The sequence below is a fragment of the Salvelinus namaycush genome, chromosome 10 (assembly GCF_016432855.1).
Source record: "Salvelinus namaycush isolate Seneca chromosome 10, SaNama_1.0, whole genome shotgun sequence".
Classification (NCBI taxonomy): domain Eukaryota; kingdom Metazoa; phylum Chordata; class Actinopteri; order Salmoniformes; family Salmonidae; genus Salvelinus; species Salvelinus namaycush.
Genome location: NC_052316.1, coordinates 18,995,801 through 19,020,092, shown reverse-complemented (window position 1 = coordinate 19,020,092; position 24,292 = coordinate 18,995,801). Strand labels below are relative to the sequence as shown.

The 24,292-nt window shown below is 45.7% G+C and overlaps 1 protein-coding gene across 1 annotated transcript in view; it reads left to right on the top strand.

Annotated features, from left to right (window-relative positions):
* The window catches only part of sema6bb (sema domain, transmembrane domain (TM), and cytoplasmic domain, (semaphorin) 6Bb), a 71,756-nt gene that overhangs the window by 9,366 nt on the left and 38,098 nt on the right, over nt 1-24,292 (top strand). Inside the window, exons 5-14 of the mRNA XM_039001895.1 lie at nt 8,568-8,666; nt 10,815-10,905; nt 11,249-11,368; nt 11,866-11,954; nt 12,871-13,088; nt 18,438-18,569; nt 19,506-19,655; nt 20,487-20,666; nt 22,348-22,488; nt 23,186-23,263. Of these exons, the coding sequence (XP_038857823.1) occupies nt 8,568-8,666; nt 10,815-10,905; nt 11,249-11,368; nt 11,866-11,954; nt 12,871-13,088; nt 18,438-18,569; nt 19,506-19,655; nt 20,487-20,666; nt 22,348-22,488; nt 23,186-23,263 (1,298 nt within the window). The remainder of the gene's footprint in view (nt 1-8,567; nt 8,667-10,814; nt 10,906-11,248; nt 11,369-11,865; nt 11,955-12,870; nt 13,089-18,437; nt 18,570-19,505; nt 19,656-20,486; nt 20,667-22,347; nt 22,489-23,185; nt 23,264-24,292) is intronic.

The window sequence follows — 24,292 nt, the reverse complement described above, 5'->3', positions numbered from 1 at the left end:
ACAAAATGAAAAGAAGGATGCCTGTGTAAAAAAAAAAAAAAATCTGTTTGCAACAAGTATTTTAAGTAATACTGTAAGACAGAGGGGAAAATAAACCCTCTGTATTGTAGTGGCAGCATTATGTTATCGGTATGCGTCTCACCAACAGGGACTGGGGAGTTTGTCAGGATCAAAATACATATGAAAGGAGCAAACCCAGGTAAAACATTAATGGAAACCTGCCTATGTCTTCCTGAAACCTAACCCTGGGATAGAGTTTTATTTTTCAGTGAGACAATTACACACATTTTAATAACAAAGACACAACAGAATGGCTTTCCAAGAGGTGTTAAGTGTTCCTGAGTGGTCCAGTCTCAGTCCTGAAGGTTTGAATATTGCTATCGATCAATGACTGAGCTTGAGCAGTTTTGACAAACAATGGATATACAGTATGTTGGCCAAAGAGTTGTGCTAAGTTTGTATAATCTTAGCCCGTTTTCACATTGGGGGACATTTTCGGGAGGTTCTCGAGAGGCATCGAATCTCGAGAGACAGTACTGTTGTGTAAACTTGCGAAATGATCACATCTCGCTCAAAAGTTGGCCCCTCCCAGCAGGGCAGTGTGAACAGAATTGTCTCATTGAGCGCAACACTCCTACAGTATAAATGGTAATAGCAGAGCAATGTTTTTGAAACAGCTGAAATGTACAGACATTTTTCTTATATTTTAAGTTTTAGCTGAAATTGCATTTTGACATTTTCGCTGTAGCTGCCACTTGTTGGCTGAGTTGAGCTACAGAAAACTATGGAAGGCCATTCCCGCCTCAATTTTTTTTATGTCGATACTATCTCAAAATGTTGACATGTAAGTCAACATTTTGAGATATGCAAGTCACACTACGTGAACATTTTGAGATAGTAGATTGTACAAATAAAAGTATATATTTTTTTCATTTCTAACATTGTGTGGTGATTTCAGAGGTGCCACCACAGGTCCCAGAGTGGTGGGTGGGGGAGTTGATTTCCTAACCAGGTAAAACTCTGGGTGTGACATAGTAATAAATCAGCTGTAAAAAACAGTTTATATGGGCTATGATCGGACCAGATTTTTTCTAATCAGGTCATATGTTGTTTTAAAAAAACCTTTTAAACAACAGTACTTTGTCCATCTTCCCAACGCTTTTGTGCCAATATTTTTTATTAAACCAAATCAAAAGGGCTGGGGAAAATGCCAACTCGCCACACGTTTGCCGGTGGCACTGCTGTGCTGAACTCTGCAACATGGATTGATGGAAATAGCCACACAATGCTACAAATGAAGAAACATAACCTATATGTGTGATTTATATGTATCTACAGTGTATATGTATTTATTTTTGGGTGGGGGGAATGGGCTTCCACATATAACAGCTCAACATCTCAACTCCCCGGTGAATTATAGCCTAGCCACGTTTTCAGTGGCAATTTGATTTTGCCACATGTAGCCTAATGATTTGCATGATATTTATAAAAATTAGGTAGGCCTACTGCACTTTAATATTTGTATAAGAGGGTTAATTGTTCGTTTTTGATAGGATAATGTTACTTGATGAAGATATGTTGTTAGCTTTAGCTAGCAGTAACTGTGCTTTTGTCTTGGAGCTACAGACAAGAAAATAAACCCTCTAATTGTCTGCACATTCTTGTTAATTGTTGCATTATTCAAGATTGTAATATGGTTTTGTTGCAATAATTACGAGTCTATATGGTAGATAAATTAAGAGTTGTTTTCTTAACATTAGCTAGTAGCTAGCTAGTTAGAATAGTTTTCTATGCTTAGCCTCCTGGCTAGTGGCTACTGTGACATTTACAGTACTTTTGAGCTGCAACGCAAACATGTCTTTCGGTTCATGACATTCCCGTCACTAATGTGAATTCATTTACAGCTGTAATGGCTGCCAAAGGTGCATCCACCAAGTATTAACTCTGGGGTATGAAGACATACGCAATCAAGACATCTTTGTTTTTGGGGGGTTATTTTCTACTTGTGCATTCTCATTTCAACACCAAACCCACCAGAGCTTTATTTTAATGTCACCCAACAATGTTAATGCTTGGAGTTTGCTAAACAACATTGGCACTGGATTGGAACCGGTGCTTTGTTGAAAATAGAGCTCTTTGGCCATGCATACCAGTGGTGGGTTTGGTGTCGAAATGAGAATGCATGAACAGAAAATAACCCCACGCATACCTACTGTAAAATAGGGTGGTGGATTTTTGATGGATGGGGATATGTTGCGTCCACTGGTCCCGGGGCCCTTGTTACGTTCAACTGCATCATGAACTTAACCCAGTACCAGGATATTTTAGCCAAAAACCTGGTTGCCTCTGCCTGGAGGCTGTGAGTGCAAGTTAATCTTCCAGCAAGACAATAACCCTAAGCACACATCAAAATCCAAAAAGAAGTGGTTAATTGGCCACAAAATCAACATTTGGGAATGGCCATCTCAGTCTCCGACTTGAAACCCATTTACAACCTGTGGTTTAAATTGAAGAGGGCAGTCCATAAGCACAGACACAGGATATCAAGGATCTTGAAAGATTCTGTATGGAGGAATGATCTATGATCCCTCCCAATATGTTCTCCAATCTCATAAAACATTTAAGAAAATGGCTCAGTGATGTTATTGTCTCAAGGTGAGGTATTGAAACATATTGAAAACAGTGGTGTCAGTAATGTTTCCCCTACCTTCTAAAAAATATATATTACTTGTAAAACAAAATCTCTTTCTCTGAGCAATTCTATCAGTGTAAAATAATATAATTTCCCATTTTGGGGTGGCATACAATATAGCTCAGTATTTTAATAATTTATCTTGTACAGTATTTTCTACAGTAATTTCTTATACAGTCATCTTTATCAAGGTTGTCAATAATTTCGGACCCCACTATACATACACACACTCAGGGCTGGATTAAGAAATCATAGGCCCCAGCGCTTTTATTTTATTTTATAGCCCCCCTTTTGAAAACGCATTTCATGTGATTCTATGTAATTTACATGACAAAAAAACATCAGCTGAATCTTTTTTAATACCACCAAAATGAGTGGCTGCTCTCACTGAAAAACTGAGATCAATCTGGTCTTGAATTCAAACCAACAATAGCCCAGGCTAATGAAGTGACGCACTGATTGTAGAATATTAGGAGGAAATATATATACAGTATATATAGCATAGGCTACAGTAGGATACTTAACACAGTACCAGTCAAAAGTTTGGACACACTTACTCCTTCCAGGGTTTTTATTTATTTTTACTATTTTCTACATTGTAGAAAACTAGTGAAGACCTCAAAACTATGAAATAACACATATGTAATCATGTAGTAACCAGAAATGTGTTCAACAAATAATTGTATGTTTGATATTCTTCAAAGTAGCCACCCTTTTGCCTTGACAGCTTTGCACACTCTTGGCATTCTCTCAACCAGCTTCATCTGGAATGCTTTTCCAACAGTCTTGAAGGAGTTCCCACACATGCTGAGCACTTGTTGGCTGGTTTTGTAGAAAATAGTAAAAATAAAGAAACCCCCTTTTGTTGACTGGTACTGTACAATTTCCAATGGCACACTGACTCACCTAATGATGAAGATGAAGCCTTAGGCTACTCACGGTGATGGCCGATGCGCTTGTTGTGGAAATAGCTTATCTCAAGATGAGCTACTTGAAAATCAGTGCCTATGTTAGCTAAGAGTTGTTGAGAAAAAAAGTATGTTGGTTCTACGGACAGATTAGTCTTCTCTTTTCAGCAGTTGCTTTCCCAATTGTACGTTCTAAACGCAATTTCACGCGTTTTTCACACAACCAACCAGTTCCCATTCAAGTAAGGACTGGCATCCTTTGCTCGTGTACCCATGAGTTTAACTGTCAAATTCCCAGGTTAAGAGGTTACAAAACCCTTCTATGTATTATATGTCTATGGCCACAACGCAACAAGCTGTATATTTGACAACCATGCTGCCCAAACTGTGGCCTTCTCAACTGGCAAACCGATAACTGCCAAAATAAAGGAAACACTTGAGTAAACAAGGGATACTAAGTATATGTTACTGTATGTTGTGGGGTGTATTTTCCTGGTACGGTTTACATCCACTTGTAGAATCTATTCCAATGCGCATTAAGGCGCATCCTTTATTTTGGCAGATACCTGTTTGCATTTGTGATAAAGCTTAATCCCTAGTTATTATTTAATAAATGATTGCTCCTCTGTTTCTAAATTATGCTATCTGGTGTATTTTGAACATTGAGAGCACACTCCTATTGTTGGATTTTTTTTTAAAAATAACATTATTTCTTAATATTTTGTCTCTTGGGCCCCTTATGGGATTGGGTTCAGCCCCTGACACCCAACTAACCAGTCACAATGAGGGCACCACCCCCTCTCCTCTCCCCATCTTATGATTAGCATTGCGACAGCAGGCAGCAGCAGGTTGTCTACACCTGAGTCCTCCTGTGGTTGGCGGTTGCAGTAAAAAAAATACTATATACAGTACATGTGTGTGTGTGTGTGTGTGTATATGCATATATATATATTTGTTTTGCTTCCTCTCGGGTGCCCCACAGGTCTGGGCCCAGGGGCTTCATCCCCGGTAAACCCCTGCATTAATCCAGCCCTGCACACACTCCCTCAAGCCTCTATCCTCTAGGCCCCTGTCACCCACTCACCCTCTGCTCTCCTAATCCTCCCTCCACTCACACCCTCCACCCCAAACCTCCACTCATCCACTTCACCTCCTGCAAATGTCCTGTCCTGCTCCCGGGATGGTTTTGGCCAATGTGATACATTCGCCACCAAAGTAATTGGTTTTGTAATTAAATGTTTCCGGGTTGGTTGATCAGAAAGTGCGGTAAATTCAATATCCTGATCCTTTGCCTTTTCTCCTCCTGGTGGACCTTAAAGGAGCCATTATATTGTCCAGCTGAATTCAGATTCAGAGAGAGAGAGAGAATATCAAGCAATCCCTGGCCTCAGCTGGCTGAAGGGCATGGTCAGCCAGTATGCAAACAAAGGAAACTCCATATAGGCTTTTTAAAGAGCAGTTTTGCATTCTTATATGCAGCACTTAGTAAGATTGTTTGATCAATATGTTGTTAATACCAACTCTCAGAGGGGGTCTGCATTTCAGTCCTCTGAACAAGACAAGACCAGTCTCGCCATGATATGGTTTCACATCTTATTATATGTTTGTTGTATTGTGTTTCTGCAGATGCCCTAAATATACCAACTCTCCAGCCGAACATGAACATGCTTCTCATTTCCTTAGCAGGCCACATACTGCAGTAATTTGGGTTAAGTGTTTTGGTCAAGGAGAGATCACAGTGTACCCGACAGGGAGCTGACCCTGCAACTCTGGGTCAGCCGTCAGGTGTCCTAACCATTACTGCCACATAGCTGCCTTAGATAGTCTCTGAATCTCACTCCCCCTTCCTCCTCCTCTTCAGGGGAGATGTTGATGCTGGCCTGTAGTGCATTCACACAGGATTAGCATCAAACAGCCTCTGTGAGATACAAGAGGAGCTTGGGAGAGGATTAGTACTAACATGCTGAGTAAGAGAGGACGTGGGCAGGAAGCGCCTTTTTACGGGCAAATTTGTGCTAATTTAGCACTACTGTTAATTTGTCCTCCGTATTCGCCCTCCACCCCCCACCCTCTCGTGCCCCAGTCACTCTGCCTTACATCAAAGTCTAAGTCAGAATGTTGCCTTGAAATGACAGATCTGCTTCTGATGATCAGAGTCAAGCGTGAATCACCCAAGGAGAGGGAAGTGAGAGGAGAGGAGAAAAGGAAAGTAGCCTGCTGGAGCGTGGAAAGAGTTCTGTCTCTCTCTGAGGTCTTGGCAGGTCCCAGCAGTGATGGGGCCATTCGAGCATGCTAAGGAAACTTTTGAGGCTTTAGTGAGAAGCTGTGATGGTACGATGTTTCCCCTATATTCATTTAGCTGCGGCGGTCTCAAAAATATGATTAAAAAATATACAGTACCAGACAAAAGTTTGGACACACCTACTCATTCAAGGGTTTTTCTTTATTGTCCAAACTTTTGACTGGTACTGTATATATTTTTATTTTAAATATTTTTTGGGATGGTAAAACATTGATAAAGTATGTAGAAAATATAATTTAAGTATATATTTTTGAGAACTAACAATCACCAAAATAAAAACTAGACGGTCAGGAAGAATCTAAAATTCCAAAAATGCCATGATTTGGTTTTAATGTTTGAGTCGCTGATAGCATAAGAACACGGCATAAGCCATGACAAAATGTGTAGAATTGCAGGAAACTAGCTTTAAAAATGTACAAAATGTATCTCTGCCCAGTGTTGTTCGAGCATTTCTAAACTTGGCTATGGTAATTAGCTCATCCTCAGTTTAGTGAAAACATCATGGTCCAAGGAAGTACGTTTCATTTAGTGGAGTTTCTTAAGTCTCTATGCTTAGTGAATAGCATACTGTAGGTTTATGAAACAAAGGGAAGACACACTGGGGACGTGTACGATTTTGCAACCAGTTCAACATCAGGAGGATTAGATCAGTGGAAACCAGATGCACTAGGTGGAGGGAGTCTTCAGTAGTAATGCTCTCTGACTGTGGTGGGTTGTTGGAGGGAGTCTTCAGTAGTAATGCTCTCTGACTGTGGTGGGTTGTTGGAGGGAGTCTTCAGTAGTAATGCTCTCTGACTGTGGTGGGTTGTTGGAGGGAGTCTTCAGTAGTAATGCTCTCTGACTGTGGTGGGTTGTGAGCAGATGTGTTGTGGTAACAGAGGGTTGTTGTTCCTCTGAGCAAGGCCTGGGTCTGACTGAAGGTAAAGACTGAGGGATGGGTTACATGCTGGAAATCAGCAGGGAGATGAATGCACTTGTTCAGGTCAACATCTGTAGAGGAACGAACCCTCAGTGTGTTCAGTCCCACACACACATCTGGCTCAAAGCTCAGAGTCGTACTGTACTGTAGCCCTGCTGCCTATGTACTCTGTTGAACCCTGTGGAAGCACACACACATGCACTCACAATACCACAAACACCAACATGTTTGTATTCATATGTGCAGCACACTGCATAATTCATCCGGACTGCTCTGTATTAATAATGCAGTGGTGTAACACAAACAGTGAGAAGTGGAGCTGCGATCATCTGGGTCTGGGTCAAGTGAAAGAACTGCCAGCCAGCACAGGTGGCGCTTTGTCTGGAGTGTGCCCATGGAGAGGGAGGGGTGAGAGGGGAGAGGAGTAGGGAAACAGGGGGAAGGGGAGCTGAATGTGGCACTATATACAGTACTGTAGACTTCAGGCTGTATGGTTTAAAATAGGAGCCAAATAAATTCTGTATATGAAGGCAGATTATGACAATAAAATAATAAAACGTCAAGCAAATAAAGCGAAACACCATGGATCACAATGATGTAAGAGATGAGAGGCTTCCAAACAGTATAAATCCCTGTTGTTTATACTGCAGACATCCTGTATTTCAATTTACGCTGCAGGGCCATGCCAAAAGCCCACACTTTGTGTGTTAGTTAGGCTTATGTGCTCTTATAAGTATTTATTGATTTTGGCACTTTGTCTCGTTTGTCATTAAGCGTACGTGCAGTGTGTTACATCTGGCTTTAAGCTTTCCGCTCAGACTGCAGTCCCACTGAAAAACAAACATGCAAATCATACTGACACGAACACTGAATCTGTGGAGTGACACACACAAACACACAGACCGAGACACACAGATACAGATATACGCACACACACACAAACACACACACACACAGTCATGATTTAGTATGCATTGAGCAGTGGCTCCTCGTATGTCACTCGTCTCCCTGTCTAGTACCACCGCAGTGTGAGGAATTCTCACCACGCCTCACTCTACACATTTTGCCGCCCCCTCACGTAACCCCCCCCCCCCCCCCCCCCGGCCGTGGAAAAACGAGAACCCTGTTGGGGACTGGAGCATCTGGAGTATCAGCCCCTCCTCCTCCCATCCCCGCTCCCCCTCTCCCTCCAATGACATCAGAGGCTCTGCTCGGTGAGTGGACCCCCGTGGTGGAGGGTCAGAGGCTGAGGCACCAGGTGCAGGGCCAGGAGCTGGAGCCACGCTCACTGGGACAGGAGAGGGGAGGGAGGGGGGAGCGGGTCACTAGGGATTTACTTGTATAGGGATAGTACTCACTGCAGACACACTCACACAGGTGACAGGAATAATATACATGGTCCCTGTTCAACTATCAATAACATGTTGTATCTGCTAGGGATTGGCATGCTGCTTATTAACATGACATGGTAATAAGGGTTGTACTACTGCAGTTAAACGAGTGCTGGTTGAAAACTCAAGGTTAGCTGGGATTACCATCTGTCAATCAATAGCTGTTGTGAGCCAATGGAAACTCTTTGATGCGGCAGGCATGCAGACAGGGAGCCTCCATAGGGCTGAATAATGAGGTGATAATTCCTCCCATCATGCATTTAGAAGCCTAATTTCACCTAGCAGTAGGATAATAAGTCACAGACGATCCATACTGATTTCTACCCCCCTTTCTTCTCCCTCTGTCTCCTATCAGGACGAGTGTCGGAACTTCATGAAGGTTTTGTTGAGTCGACAAGGAGGTCTGTTTGTATGTGGGACCAATGCCTTCAATCCGCTGTGTGCCAACTATACTGTGAGTACCTATAGAACGCACACACACATACACTATCTCTCTTACACAAACAGCAGTCATTACTGCTTGGGGAAGCTGAGCACATCTCTGCCTGTCAGCAGGTCAGTCATGCATCAGAGTTGAATGATTGGTGCGTCACTGATTAATGGACTATGGTTTTTCCTGGAACCCAGAGCTCAATCACAAACACCATTAGGCATATTGCTTACTTGCACATTTACATCTTATTTGCCTCATTTGTTCGATACCTAAGGCAGAGAGAGACAGAGGCCCTTAGCAAGGCAACAAAGGCCCGCTTTCCTCAGATATCGGTTGCTGTTGTACAATGCTTACACTTGTATGTGGAGCTTGCAGATTGTTGGGTTCTGAAAATATGAAATGTTCTTATTCATGTCACTGGGGGAGAGAGGGGATTGTATAACGTTTACATTCTGTCCGGATATGTTACTGTTAGCCTTCAGGGATCCTATGGGAGGAAAAGAGACACAGTCTGGTACGAGTCAACATGCCAGCCGTGAGTTGGGGAGGAGTGAGCAGAAGTCAGGTCAGATGAAGTGAGGAAGAACAGATATCTCTAAGGTTCTGTCTAGCAACAGAGATGCATTGGCTGTTCAGATGTGTAGGAGGAGACTCAGCATAGGAGGTAGGGTTAAATATCAGTGCTTGTGTGAATGTGTTTTTTGTCTTATGCAGCTGTATGACCCAATCGGGGAATAAACATGGTTTGAGCTTTATTAAGCATCCGTGAAATTTTATAAGGTTCATTTATAACCTAACAAGATGATCCGAGTACAGAGATGAGGGCTGGGAGAGTGTGAGCCAGAACTGAGGAGGAGGCTGTGCTTATGATGTATCTGGATGGTTAGTTTCTTCCCCTCTGGTGAAACCCAGCCAGGCCAGTTGGAAGGAAAACGCTAAGTGGTTCCACTGCTCATGTACCTGGAGCTGCTCACCACCCGACCCACTCTTTCCTGAAAGAGCCCTCTTCAGACGTACCCCATTGACCTGCTCCATATCACAACCACATCCTTGCTCTGCCAATCAGACAACAACAAAAACGTCTGCATAAATATGAATCATTTGCTCAGTCGGTTTCTCAACGTTCCTCCAGAATATCTATTAGCAGAGGGAAACGGGGAGGGAGAAAGGAGGAGGTGGATGGAGGGGGGGTCCAGTTTCACCATCAAAGGCTTTCAGATAAGTGATATGTTCAGTCTGTCACGTCTCCAACATACCAGCACACTGACTCCCTCCTCTATACCTGACCCATTATCTCTGGCTGTTAATGACCCTAAGCAGTGCAACCGGCGCTGGGCTGACGTGCTTAGGGCTTCTCCTGGGACTAGTTAGAGAACCTAGGGTTTATTTACAGCTAGTTTTAATGACAACCGCAGTATTTCATTAATTTAATTAATTTTCAATCGGTGATGGTGTGTCTGTGTGACGATTTCTCCTGTGGTTGTTTAGCTGCATGCGTTTCAAAAGGTTGTGTTTGTGTGTATTTGTTCCATTTGCATAATTGCAGAGGGTGAATAATAATAGTGAATATTTTATAATATATGCTAATTGCCATACTCTGTGGGCATGTACAGGTAACTGCCAAAATAATGGAAACACTTGAGTAAATGAGGGATAGAAAGTATATTGAAAGCAGGTGTTTCCACACAGATGTGGCTCCTGACTTAATTAAGCAATTAACATCCCATCTTGCTTAGGGTCATGTATAACAATTTTGGGCAGGCCATTATTTTGGCGATTATTTTGGCTACAATGGCTATGCCCCCATAGGATGACAATGCCCTCATCAACAAGGCACGTGTGGTCACTGAATGGTTTAATGAGCATGAAAATTATGTAAACCATATGCCATGGTCATCTCAGTCACCCGATCTCAAACCAATTGAACACCTACAGTATGGGAGATTCTGGAGTGGTACCTCAGACAGCGTTTTCCACCATAGAGTTCCAGAAACAGCATTGAAGCTGTTCTGGTTTGTGGTGGCCCAACGCCCAATTAAGACACTTTATGTTGGAGTTTTCTTCATTTTGGCAGTTGCATGAATGTTTACTGTATGTGAAGGTGAACCTCACTCTGTTTTCCAGCAACATTATACAGTATAGTGAACTGTTTGTGTGTGTGTTTTCCAGGGAGACACTCTGGAGATGGTGGGAGAGACAGTCAGTGGGATGGCCCGCTGTCCCTATGATCCTAAACACGCCAACGTGGCTTTGTTCGCAGGTTTGGAAACACTCATTGCTTTAAACACCTCGTGGTGTAGCTGCAGTAGTTCCCCGTCATCACATAATCTTTGGCCGTGATTGAAACAATAGGAAGCCTTTATTGCACATTACTGAGCAGTAGAAATAGAGTGATTTGTCCACTCGGCACTAGAGGCTCTGTTGCACCACTGTAATTATCTCTAATGTACTTATACATTGTTCATTGATCAACAGTCGAATGCATTGAGTTGTGTAATGTAATGTCAAACTACCTTCTGCGATGTTCTATGCTGTGATATGAGCTGTTATTATGCTGTGATTTGAGCTGTTCCCATTGTATCTGACTGTGTGTTTTTTGCCAGAGGGGAATCTGTTTACGGCCACTGTGACGGACTTCCTGGCGATAGACGCTGTGATCTACCGTAGCCTGGGGGACAGTCCTGCACTCCGCACAGTCAAACATGACTCCAAATGGTTCAGAGGTACTTCCACGTGTATTTATTTGTGTGTGCGTGTGTGTGCATCTGTGTGTGTATGTATCCGCCTGCGTGTGTGTATTTGTTTGTATTTGTTTGTGTGTGTGTTGCCTCTGTTGTTAGAAGGCTCTGTTTATGTCTACATCACTTACTATCAGGATCAATATCTGTGTCAGACTCACTGCATTGCCTTAGTCAGCAGCATCCCTGCTGAGGTCAGAGGATCCAGGGCTGAGAGATCAGGTCTGCTCTGTGTCTGTATGTGGCTGGATGGCCTGAGTATTATTCAGTAGGAACCAAACAATAACAGGTTTTGAAACTGACAACAAAAATGAGCCTCCTCAATTTAAAAAAAAATGCTCAAAGTGTATGCCTGCTTAGCAATGCTTGTGTTTGTGTCTGGGATTATGGAGGTATCTTACTCTGTCTCTTACAGCTCTATGGAGATGTGTTTGTTCAAGCTACTCTTGCTGTGTAACATGGTCCTCTCCCGTCCTTTCCAGAGCCCTACTTTGTCAGTTCAGTGGAATGGGGTCCTCACATCTACTTCTTCTTCAGAGAGATGGCCGTGGAGTTTAACTACCTGGAGAAGGTACGAGACAAAATGGTAAAGCTTTGGACACGCCCCTCTGTGTCGTGTGTCTGATGTTCCATCTCATGTTATTATTCAAATGTCAATACCAGCCTAGTACTTCTGATGATCTTTTTCCCTGTATCTGTGTTTCTGTGTATCTGTGTATCTGTGTTTCTGTGTATCTGTGTATCTGTGTTTATGTATATCTGTGTTTCTGTGTATCTGTGTTTCTGTGTATCTGTGTATCTGTGTATCTGTGTATCTGTGTTTCTGTGTTTCTGTGTATCTGTGTATCTGTGTATCTGTGTTTCTGTGTATCTGTGCTGTTACATATCTAGACGGGGAAAAGCTTTTTCATAACCGCTCCAAATGGCATCAGTCATATCAGAGTGGAAATACGTGCTCATGCAAAAAATATGATCATAACAAGAATCCTTTTTATCTAATAAATTAGCAATTCACATTTGGTGTAAATGTGCTAGCGCAGGCATTTCGTGCTGCATGTTTGTAGGGCTCCCAGTAAGTGGATACTTACACTGTACCACGGTAGTTTGTGATGAGATTGTCCAAAGAAGCAGTTTTCAAATGCACTGACGTTTTCATGAATACTAGATCTTAATTTACCATTTTAAAACAATGATCTGTCAAATGTGGTATCATGCATTGCAAATACTTAACATTTTTATGAGTTCACCCAAAGGTTTTTATCATCATTTTGAACGATTGTTCTGACTTAAATCTGCCAAACTTTATTATACATTCTCCATGAATATGATTCCATGAATATTGCAACCACTAAATCTACTGTGTGAAATATGTGTGCTTCCAACTGTCCCAGCGCGGAAAACTCTGTGCATAGTCATTGATGTGTAGTATGGTGCAAGTTCATTGACTGTTCTATCTGTTCCACGTGCTTGCGTGCACGTGTGTTCAGGTACAGGTGTCTCGGGTGGCTCGGGTGTGTAAGGGGGACCTGGGTGGTTCTCAGAGGGTGTTGGAGAAGCAGTGGACGTCGTTCCTGAAGGCCAGACTGAACTGCTCCGTCCCTGGAGACTCCCACTTCTACTTCAATGTGCTCCACTCCACCAGCCCTGTCATCAGGATGCACGGCAGGGACATCATCCTGGGAGTCTTCTCCACCCCCGCCAACAGGTACACACACACCGACAGACAGAGGAGGTCCCTGAAGAGAGGGAGATGGTTAGGGCTTATGGGGGGAGATACAGTTCTCGATTAGGCGGAACACATTTATTTGCTTCATGGGTTTACTTTTAGAGAGGAAGACAGTTATGTTAACAGATTGGAGTGATGAAATAGAAAGAAAAGGAATGAGGGATGCTGCTGGGTAAGCGGAGGATTAGATGAGGCTGAAGATGGTTGCAGAGAAAGCATGAGAGAGCACAATAAACAGAAGGAACAGCACAAGGGAGTAGAGGAAAGATGAGGGTGGTGTGTGATCGGACGCCTATACACACGCATGCATATGTGCCTCCTGTGTTATATATCATGCAGAAGTTTCAGGCTATCGTGTGTGTGTGTGTGTGTGTGTGTGTGTGTGTGTGTGTGTGTGTGTGTGTGTGTGTGTGGAATACAGAGCAGACTCTAAAAGGGATTCGACACAGGTCTCCCATGCCGATGAGTCAGCAGGATGCCTATCAGCAGAGAGCAAACCTCAACTAATGCCAGCTCTAATAACATCCTCTACTCATAATGGCTGCTGTTGTGGCAGCCAGGAGAGGAAGAGAGAGAGAGGAGGAAGACCCTCTCAAACCCGTTCAAGGACAAGGAAGTCAATAATGGGAAACATCTGCAGCGCTACCCCCCGCCACCCTTTAAGAGTTAAAACTGTTTCATCAGCTGCATCTTATCTTTGGGCTGGGAGGGCTGGGAGAGGGATGGGGGCTAGATGGGAGCGGTGCACCTGCAGAGAGAGATGGATGGTTTATACAGGGCCAACAACGGCTTACAGATAACACTGTGACCAGCGTGTCAGGGAGAGGCCCAGCTGAACACACACTACCTGCCTAGGCACCGCGCCGCCGCTGTGCTCCATTATAAATCAGAGAGAGAGCGAGAGAGGTACGCTGTAAACCTCCCCAACACTGTGTGGTCCGCTGCAGCATACTTTTAAAGCTCTTACCAGACATATTGCTTTTGCCGGTTGCGTGTGGTGAGCACAGCAGGGGAGAGGTTTTGGGAAATCTGGAGTGGCCATTTTGAGATAGTGTATCATCTCCCGCATGTGCACATTTGCTACCACTGTGGGAATTGTGGAAAAAGAGCTCTGGTTTAATAGTTTCCCACCAGCATCCCTCAATGTTTGCTTGTTATTAATTATTTTATCATGCCTATAAAACCAGGATAGAGTTTACAGCCCCATGAAGCTTCCTGGTCTGTGGCGTTAGCTAGCTAGCCTAGCAACACCGAATCCTCCTTGGTTGACTGGTTGACAGTTCAGTGTGTCCACCTCTCCTACCTCTGGTCATTCCTGTCTGAGGGGATGAACAGTAGGCTTGGGTTTCTTCTGAGCACCTGATCCTTCTCACTGCATAGCCCAGCCAAACCTCCCGGAGCTGCAGGAGGTCTGGGATCTATAGGAGCAGTGGAGGCTATGAGAGGAGGATATGAGAGAGCCTCTGAGCCTGCAGATAAAGGGGAAGGGTGCTTTTTATAGCAGCAGGATAGAGAGACAGACTATTTGAGAAGATAACATGGAGGTGAGCCAAGCCTGGCTAGGCTATGCTATACACTAGCCTGGGGCTAGGCTACTTGGCTACTGGGCAAGGTGGGCTTAGCAGTACTAGACATGGCCTGAAAAGATGGTGCCTGGGCCTCGGCTGGAGAAGTTCCTCCAGGGAAGTGCAGGGCTCTGGGGTGAGTTAGTCACTTACGCTGCTTTTTGTTTTTCAAAACGTGGCACCGAGGCTCCAACGCTGCGTACAAAGCCCTCAGCGCACCGTAGGCTACAATAGCCTACCTCGACTTTCCCTCCATTTCGTCGGGGAACAGCTGTGAAGCGAGCTGTAGCCTATTGCGTGTTTATGAGTCTGTTATTAAAGGATGTGAAACAATGTTGCGTATGAATTACAGGGGGCTGTTTGAAGAAGCAAATCCCATTCGAAACATCCTTGCTTTCTCTGTTAAATCTTACTAGATGCTGTTTTAAATCAAACAGGCAATAGCAGATGACCAACAGCAATTTAGGGATATTGACTAATTGTCCCGCTGATGGCCCATCAGGTGTCGATAGGGGCTCTTAAAGTATTCAGATGATTGGTTAGAATAATCTTTCAGAACACACACACCTAGCCTATGGTCAATCAGCACACAGTTGTCTGGACACATTCCTATCTGTCCAGGTCAGTCACATTCTGTCTTCTTTTCGAATCGAAAAAAAATGCAACTGGTATACTATTAATAGGCTACAGTGAGACTTGACATATTGGTGCCAATCACTAGTAGCCTAATACTCCTCCAATGGATGGAGCGATTCGGTGTGCTGCTGACAAGTTTGAGGGGATCGGCCAGAACAAGCCTCAGTGCCTTGCTGAAGGCACTTCCTATCCAACATATGCTGTCTGAGTCTAGTTTTCAATTAAATACCCTAGGCCTAGTTTTATTATTGATAATAATATTATATTGCAAATTGTAAGAAAATAAATCTCTACCAGGTTAAAATAACTTTTCTTTGTTTCTTGTAGACTATTGAATATGTTCATTTTTTTCTGTATTAGTTAATTAATGTATTAGTAAACTTACGGATTAGGCTAGTACATTTTTCAAGTATTCCTCACAACCATGTTTTATTCTGTCTACAAGGAAGGAAATGAAAGGATTGCATATGCTTCCTGTTCAATCACATGCAGCTCAGATACATTTTTATAGATAAAGATATAGTATAGCCTGTTTTCAGTCAGCCGGGGCGCCCCACCAGCCAGCCGTGTGCACGTGGACGAAAGAGTCGCCTACGAAGGAGTTCCGCTTCTTCTGCAGCATTCACTGTAAAATATAACGCTTTGCGGCGGCGCTTCGGAGTTAGTCAGAGCAGGGGGCCCTCTGGAGACCCAGCCTCATAGGAGCCATTAAGATGACATGGTGTCAGAGGGAGGCGTCTCAAGTTGACAGGAGAGCACTGAGGCTGTGCCACCAGGGAGATGCGGTGGCAGTCACAGCTGGATACCTCCCCTGGGCCCTGGGTTGAGGCAGGAGCTGAATACATACTTGGTCCTTACCAGGTGGAGAGACAGAAAGAGGTGGAGAGACAGAAAGAGGTGGAGAGACAGAAAGAGGTGGAGAGACAGAAAGAGGTGGAGAGACAGAAAGAGGTGGAGAGACAGAAAGAGGTGGAGAGACAGAAAGAGGTGGAGAGACAGAAAGAGGTGGAGAGACAGAGGGAGACAGAGAGACAGAGAGAGGTGGAGAGACAGAGAGAGGTGGAGAGAAAGCAGATGAGAGAAGTATAGAAAGACAAAGCAGAAAGGTTGAAGAAGGTAAATGTGTGTGCAGAGAGGGGGAAGAGACAGAGAGGTGGAAGAGACGTAAAAGATGTAAAGACCCAGGTGGATAAAATAAAATAAACAATCCTCTCACCTTTCCTTGAACCTTAGCCTAGACTGAAGAACTAATTCCCCTCCACTAGCCTCCATCAGCTGTCATGCTGTCACCGGAGCTGGGCTATAGAGAGCTGTCAGAGAGCTGGTTAAACTGTGAGGGTGTGGTCTGGCACGAAGTCTGACCCCTCCACCAGCCTCCCCAGCCTGTACTGACTGTCAGTCAACCCTTCTCACTGTACATCAAATTTGAACGGCCACAATTCAACAGCTGTACATAGCCAAACTGATGCCAATTCATTTCAAACAAATGAGGAAAGAGAGGTCAGAAGAGAAACAGAGGATGAAAGGGATGAGAGGGAGAGAGAGAGAGCAAGAAAGAGCAGAGAGGACAGAGAAATTATACAGGTAGAGAAGAAGGAGAAGAGAATACAGAAATATAGAGGCAAAGGCAGGGTAGGCTGCCAGACAGTTGGAGAGAGGTTGACCTGGTCAAATGATGTATTAGGTTAGCATGTCACCCTGCTGGAAAAAGCCTCTGGTTTCGCAGCAGAGAGAGGCAAAACTCAGACAGCTTACCCAAACAAACAGTTCTCAGAGGATCCCTGGATACCTACTCCAGCAGGCCTAGGGGCACAGGGGCAGCGCAGGGAGAGAGCCCATAAGCCCATCTGTCTGTTTGTGTCAAGACCTGAGCACAGGCACTACTTGACCTTAACACTGGAGTAATGGAGTGTTGGAGTGAGCAGCAAAGTGAGAGTGAGAGCCTTTCTCTCTGCTGCTTTCTCTCTCTTTCTCCCCCTCTCTCTGCAGTGCTCTCTCACTTTCTCTCTTTCTCCCCCTCTCTCTGCAGTGCTCTCTCACTTTCTCTCTTTCTCCCCCTCTCTCTGCAGTGCTCTCTCACTTTCTCTCCTTCTCCCCCTCTCTCTGCAGTGCTCTCTCACTTTCTCTCTTTCTCCCCCTCTCTCTGCAGTGCTCTCTCACTTTCTCTCTTTCTCTCCCTCTCTCTGCAGTGCTCTCTCACTTTCTCTCTTTCTCTCCCTCTCTGGAGTTCTCTCACTCTCTCTCACCCTCTCACACCCTCTCTCTCCCTCTCTCTCTCCCTCCCTCTCTCAGGACGTAGTGTCAGAGTTAGGAAAGGGAAAAGAGAGTAGGCGTGAAGTGCTCGGCAGGCACTGAGTCACTCCCTAAGGTTCACTTTGTGCTGTACCAGAGAAGTCCTAGTCACTCCACAGACTCACACAACTTCTTAGCAAAAACATGATGTCTCAAAGGGAAGAGAACTCTCGGAGCAGGAGACGAGAGAAAGAGAGACGCTAGTATTCACCCCCTGTTGTCCTGACATTGCTCTCTCTCTCCATCTCTCTTGTGTACACCTCCATTAACTACCACACTCGACACTACAGTAACAGTATTGTAGCGCTTCGTTCAGTGTGGGGGGACTTAGCTTCTTTTCACAGCAGATGTTCCATTCTGGGTCAGTGAGTTCAATAGGAGTTTAGCAACAGCCAAGGTGTGCAAGCATTTTACTGGAACATGTTGTGTGGTCTCTACAGTATTTCCTCTGAGTAATTCCTCATTTGTTGACTACTTATTTCCTGTGTATTCCCGGATTCTAACACAAAACTTCAATGTTGTATGCCAACTTCATTCAGGTTATAACCTTAATTGTCCATTTATATATATATTTTTATTTAACCTTTATTTAACTAGGCAAGTCAGTTAAGAACAAATTCTTATTTACAATGATGCCCTACCCCGGCCAAACCCGGACGACGCTGGGCCAATTGTGTGCCGCCCTATGGAACTCCCAATCACTGCCGGTTGTGATACAGCCTGGAATCGAACCAGGGTCTGTAGTGGCACCTCTAGCACTGAGATGCAGTGACTTAGACTGCTGCGCCACTCTATCCACCCCTGCCTTATCCATTGTATCTGGTTCTCTCTGTAGTATCCCTGGTTCGGCTGTGTGTGCCTTCGACATGGAGCAGCTGGCTGGGGTGTTTGATGGGAGATTCAAGGAGCAGAAGTCACCTGAGTCTATCTGGACCCCTGTTCCTGACGAGCTCATTCCCAAACCAAGGTACAGTATTGCCTTACCTGGCAATCATCTCCTGGCTCATATTGATGTACTTTATGTGAGTCTAAAGTGTAAGAGTGTAAGACACCATTAACTGACCACAGATAACACTGAAATTGGTCAGTATGGGGGAGCCTGTGCCTCCGTAAGGGGGAGCCTGTGCCTCAGTAAGGGTCAGCCTGTGCCTCAGTAAGGGTCAGCCTGTGCCTCAGTAAGGGGGAGCCTGTGCCTCAGTAAGGGGGATCCTGTGCCTCAGTAAGGGTCAGCCTGTGCCTCAGTAAGGGGGATCCTGTGCCCTCTAAGGGTCAGCCTGTGCCTCAGTAAGGGGGATCCTGTGCCCTCTAAGGGTCAGCCTGTGCCTCAGTAAGGTGGATCCTGTGCCTCAGTAAGGTGGATCCTGTGCCTCAGTAAGGGGGATCCTGTGCCTCAGTAAGGGGGATCCTGTGCCTCAGTAAAGGGGAGCCTGTGCCTCAGTAAGGGGAAGCCTGTGCCTCAGTAAGGTGGAGCCTGTGCCTCAGTAAGGGGGATCCTGTGCCTCAGTAAAGGGGAGCCTGTGCCTCAGTAAGGTGGAGCCTGTGCCTCAGTAAGGGGGAGCCTGTGCCTCAGTAAGGGTCAGCCTGTGCCTCAGTAAGGTGGAGCCTGTGCCTCAGTAAGGTGGAGCCTGTGCCTCAGTAAGGGGGAGCATGTGCCTCAGTAAGGGTCAGCCTGTGCCTCAGTAAGGGTCAGCCTGTGCCTCAGTAAAGGGGAGCCTGTGCCTCAGTAAAGGGGAGCCTGTGCCTCAGTAAAGGGGAGCCTGTGCCTCAGTAAAGGGGAGCCTGTGCCTCAGTAAAGGGGAGCCTGTGCCTCAGTAAAGGGGAGCCTGTGCCTCAGTAAGGGGGAGCCTGTGCCTCAGTAAGGGGGAGCCTGTGCTAACCCCTGTGTTTCACCCTCCTCCAACAGGCCAGGGGGCTGTGCTGTTCAGGGCTCCAGGTTCAACTCATCCAATGGTTTCCCTGATGAGATGCTGAACTTTGTGAAGACCCACCCCCTAATGGACGAGGCCGTGCCCTCACTGGGACAGAGGCCCTGGATCGTCAGAACCATGGTCAGGTGAGGCTCTGTGATCGCATCAGGGGACATCACAGACTCAGAACTAGGAAACCTTTCGCACACATCCTGTGCTGTTTCCCTGCATCCTGTGCTGTTTCCCTGAGACATGTACACTTGTATGGCTTCATACCATTAGACACCATAGGAGTCTACAGCCATGTCTCAGGGCAAACTCATACACATACACACACATATTTGCATGGACACAAATTAGCCTCTGGGCTGGTTCTCCTTCTGTTTATGCCGGTCGGTTGATCCGCTCGCTGTGAGAGTTTGCTGCAGGAGGCAAGCAGCTGGGATGCATCAAACTACAATGGCCACCAGCCGAGCCAGAGGGAGGAGACTATTACTGTGACAAGTTGTATGTGGAATATGAATTACCCAGTGGAACGACTTCTTCTATTTTAGAACATTGACTCATACACACAGGACGTGTGTAGTTCAGCTACGGTGCTACTGTTTCAAGACAAGTCCATTCATCTGAATGATATTAATGACTGCTCTTGGTAATTAGTTCTGTATGTAAATTGGATGAATATTTTACTGTGTGAATTTCATTTAGTGAATGACAGTAAGAGGTATGCAGATTGGTTGTGTCCCAAATTGAGCCCTAGACCCTACCCTATTTGATAGGATCATGTAAGCTTAGTTATTGTAACAGAAGCTCCACTATGCTGTTTGATAGGCTAGATGGAATTATCTCTATATTGCTAACTCAAATCCTGTCAGATCAACGCAATAGCCTATTGGTTAATCAGGACAAGGGGTCAAGAGAGGATTGGGTGAAAAACACAGTGTCTCTATATCATCATCTTGTCTTCTTCCCCTTAGGTACCAGCTGAATAAGATGGCGATGGACACGGAGGCTGGCCCCTACAGAAACCGCACAGTGCTCTTCCTGGGCTCCAGCCGGGGGACCATCCTCAAGTTCCTGATCGTCCCCAACCGGGACAACACCGTGTCCAGCAGCAATGTCTTCCTGGAGGAGCTGGAGGGCTTCATCCCTGACAAGTAAGAGTTAACGGGTTACAGACAGTCTCTAATGGGTGTTGTTGTGATGGTCTTATTAATTATCTCTAAGTGTTTCACTGTAACACATGCATGGGACCGCGGGGGGGATAGGAAGCAAACAGATGGGGTATTACTTGGTTATCTTTCAATGAGCCCAATTAGAAATGTTTAAGCAAGAGTCTCCTAACTAGAGCTATGGCGGCGGGGCTGCTAATTGTGCCCCCTGATCTATTCTCTGCTCAGACTGAGGGGAAAACGGGGCTCATTTACTGTAGTAAGAAACACTGTAGCACAAACCTCGTTGGCAGGTGAAAGGAGGTTAAAACCGTTACTTCCCACCCTTCAAAACAACGCATTCATGTAGGCGTCAATGTGAGGTTCCATTCCACAAACAACTAAATGGGGAGCAGAGGAATCAGATCAGAGGGCAGATGAGTTAAGGCTGCAGCAATAGCGGCGGTGTTGCCGGTGTGTGAGTGTGTTTGGGGGTGATTTGCTGTGCTGTGATAGTGGTGTGGCTGTGAGCCTGGTATAGGGGTGTGTGACAGGGCTGGCATTCTCCCTCAACGCAAGGAGCCAGCTAATCAGGAGAGAGGGACTGGAGTAATCAGATCAGCCTTCTCCCAGCCTGCCCTTCCTTAACCCCAGACTAACTCTCTTAATGGGCCCAGGGTAGATAGACGGCACCCGCCACTATCGCAGGGGCAACGGGAACACATCACAGATAGAGATCCTCAAAGCCCAAATTGTTTTTTGATTGGCTGTCTGACATAATGATTATATTTTATATTTTCGACCTGGTAATGAACCATGAAATGACCCGGGGGAAACGGAGAGATTAATGGGCCACACTTTCATTATTTCTCAACCTGTCTCCATTTTACTTATTTTGTTTACTTGTTTAGTTGTTCTTTCTCCCTCCCCATCTCTCGCTCTCTTCTCCCTCCCCATCTCTCGCTCTCTTCTCCCTTCCCATCGCTCGCTCTCTTCTCCCTTCCCATCGCTCACGCTCTTCTCCCTTCCCATCGCTCACGCTCTTCTCCCTCCCCATCGCTCGCGCTCTCCTTCCGTCAGTCTGGTTTCTCACATAGTTTGTTTGCTGTGAGGTATGACTAACAACTTGGTACTGTAGTGTGTGATAAATTCCCCCTAATGACTCCTCAGCTGTCAGCCATGTTTATTACCATAAACCATCCAAATAAGCCCATGCAGGAGTGCACATATGTATATAAATATATATATATCCAGCCTACAAAGGCAGGTGTTTGGATAATATGGAAGTGCTAAGTACCAATTAGAGCTAATGCAGGATGTAGCTGGTGGCTTTGATGCCCATCCAACCCCAGGCCTCAGTCATCAGCCATCAACACACTGCATACTAAAGATGACACTGTGACAAACAGGCATTTCCATGCTTCCGAAGGCCTTTTACTGCTTTCCCTTTTATTGTTGTGCTTTTAGTCATAAACTGGTTTGAGTTATACTTAATGAAGCAGTGATGTGTTGTGTTGATATGATGTGCAGTGAGATCATGTAGAGTATTGTTGTGTTCAGTTAGTGTGTGATATGATGAGGTCAGCTTGACCTCATCATGGTGTGCTGCGCCTTAGCCGACTGTGTGTTGTGCAGGTGCAATAAGGCAACACTCTCACTGTCTCTCTGTGTGTGTATGTGTTTTTAGGTGTGGGGAGGACTCTCCGCAGGCGAGGCAGTTGTTGTCCCTGACTCTGGACTGGGTGAGCCAGTCTCTGCTGCTGGCCTTCCCCTCTTGTGTGGTCAGGGTCCCTGTGGCACGATGCCAGCTCTACTCACGCTGCATGAAGTAAGTCACACACATCACACACACCTTTCAGCTCCACACACAAACATCACACACACCTTTCAGCTCCACACACACACACATCACACACACCTTTCAGCTCCACACACACACACACACACATCACACACACCTCTCACCGACTCCTCTGTAGCCCACACACACCCCTCACCCACACCTCTGTAGCCCACACACACCTCTCACCCACTCCTCTGTAGCCCACACACACCTCTCACCCACAGCTCTGTAGCCCCCACACACCTCTCAGCCACATACAGTATATCTGTAACACATCCTAAGCCCCGCCCACCACCAATCATTACAATCACACCTTTAGTCAGGCCCTAAACCATCTGCCAACTTATACAGCCTACCCTCGGTGCACCAAACTACTTTACCACATCCCCAAGTGCTCTTCGACAGATCAGTAAATCTATTCGGCACAGTAGTTCAACACACACACGCATATACACACGCACATACACACGTACACACACACGTCTTACTCTCTTGCTCTTTGGCCTTGCTGACGACTCACCACTGAGTCGTATTGCCTTGATGCCAGCAGACTCTAAACCTAGTGAGGCGTGACATACAGTAACCTATATGTCAAACGTGTAATGTGTTCAATGAATCCATGGTGTCTGTCTGCCCTGGGTGGTGCATCACTAAAGACTGTGTTTACTCTGTTTATCTCCAGGAACTGTATCTCCTCCAGGGACCCCTACTGTGGCTGGACCAGAGGAAGCACCTGCTCCTTCCTCAGGCCCGGGACCAGGTGAGGTGCTGGGGGGGAACGAGGGCACAGCACTGGCCTCTGTCTGGTTCTATGCCTGGTCCCTGTCTGCTATCGACCTGCCCCGTGTCTGGCCTGTACCTTTGTCTTGTTTCTGTCTGGCATCCGTTTGACCTCTGTCATATCTATACCTGGTCTCTGTCTGGATCTCTGTCTGGGTCTCTGTCTGGTTCTCTGTCTGGGTCTCTGTCTGGGTCTCTGTCTGGGTCTCTGTCTGGTACTCTGTCTGGGTCTCTGTCTGGGTCTCTGTCTGGTACTCTGTCTGGTACTCTGTCTGGTACTCTGTCTGGTTCTCTGTCTGGTTCTCTGTCTGGTTCTCTGTCTGGTCTCTGTCTGGTCTCTGTCTGGTCTCTGTCTGGTCTCTGTCTGGTCTCTGTCTGGTCTCTGTCTGGTCTCTGTCTGGTACTCTGTCTGGTACTCTGTCTGGTACTCTGTCTGGTACTCTGTCTGGTACTCTGTCTGGTACTCTGTCTGGTTCTCTGTCTGGTTCTCTGTCTGGTTGTCTGTCTGGTTGTCTGTCTGGTTGTCTGTCTGGTTGTCTGTCTGGTTGTCTGTCTGGTTGTCTGTCTGGTTGTCTGTCTGGTTGTCTGTCTGGTTCTCTTTCTGGTTCTCTGTCTAGTCGATGCCTGGACCACCTGGGTTGCTGTGACACTCTCTATTTATACTGAGTGTTAGGCCTAAGCTCTGACAGAGCCTACAGTTATAAGCCTGCAACACAAGCTGTGGCTAGGCAAACATGTCCTCATTTAGTTATCCTGTCAGAGCGAGCTGTGTACATTTATTCATCCAGGATATCTGCTATTGCCATTGTGTGTTCACAACAATGCTGCATTCTTCAACACAGCTTGATTTCCAGAGCTGGGTGTACATCTTTGTCAGGGTTGCGTTGCTCTTGTACGCCTGCCACAGAACGATTCCTGGCTGTCTTGGCAGCTCACCTCTTGTTCTGGGCTGTAAACCCTCCCACTCCCTCCCGCTCTGCCTCACGTCCGCCCAGCCCAGTGAAATCAA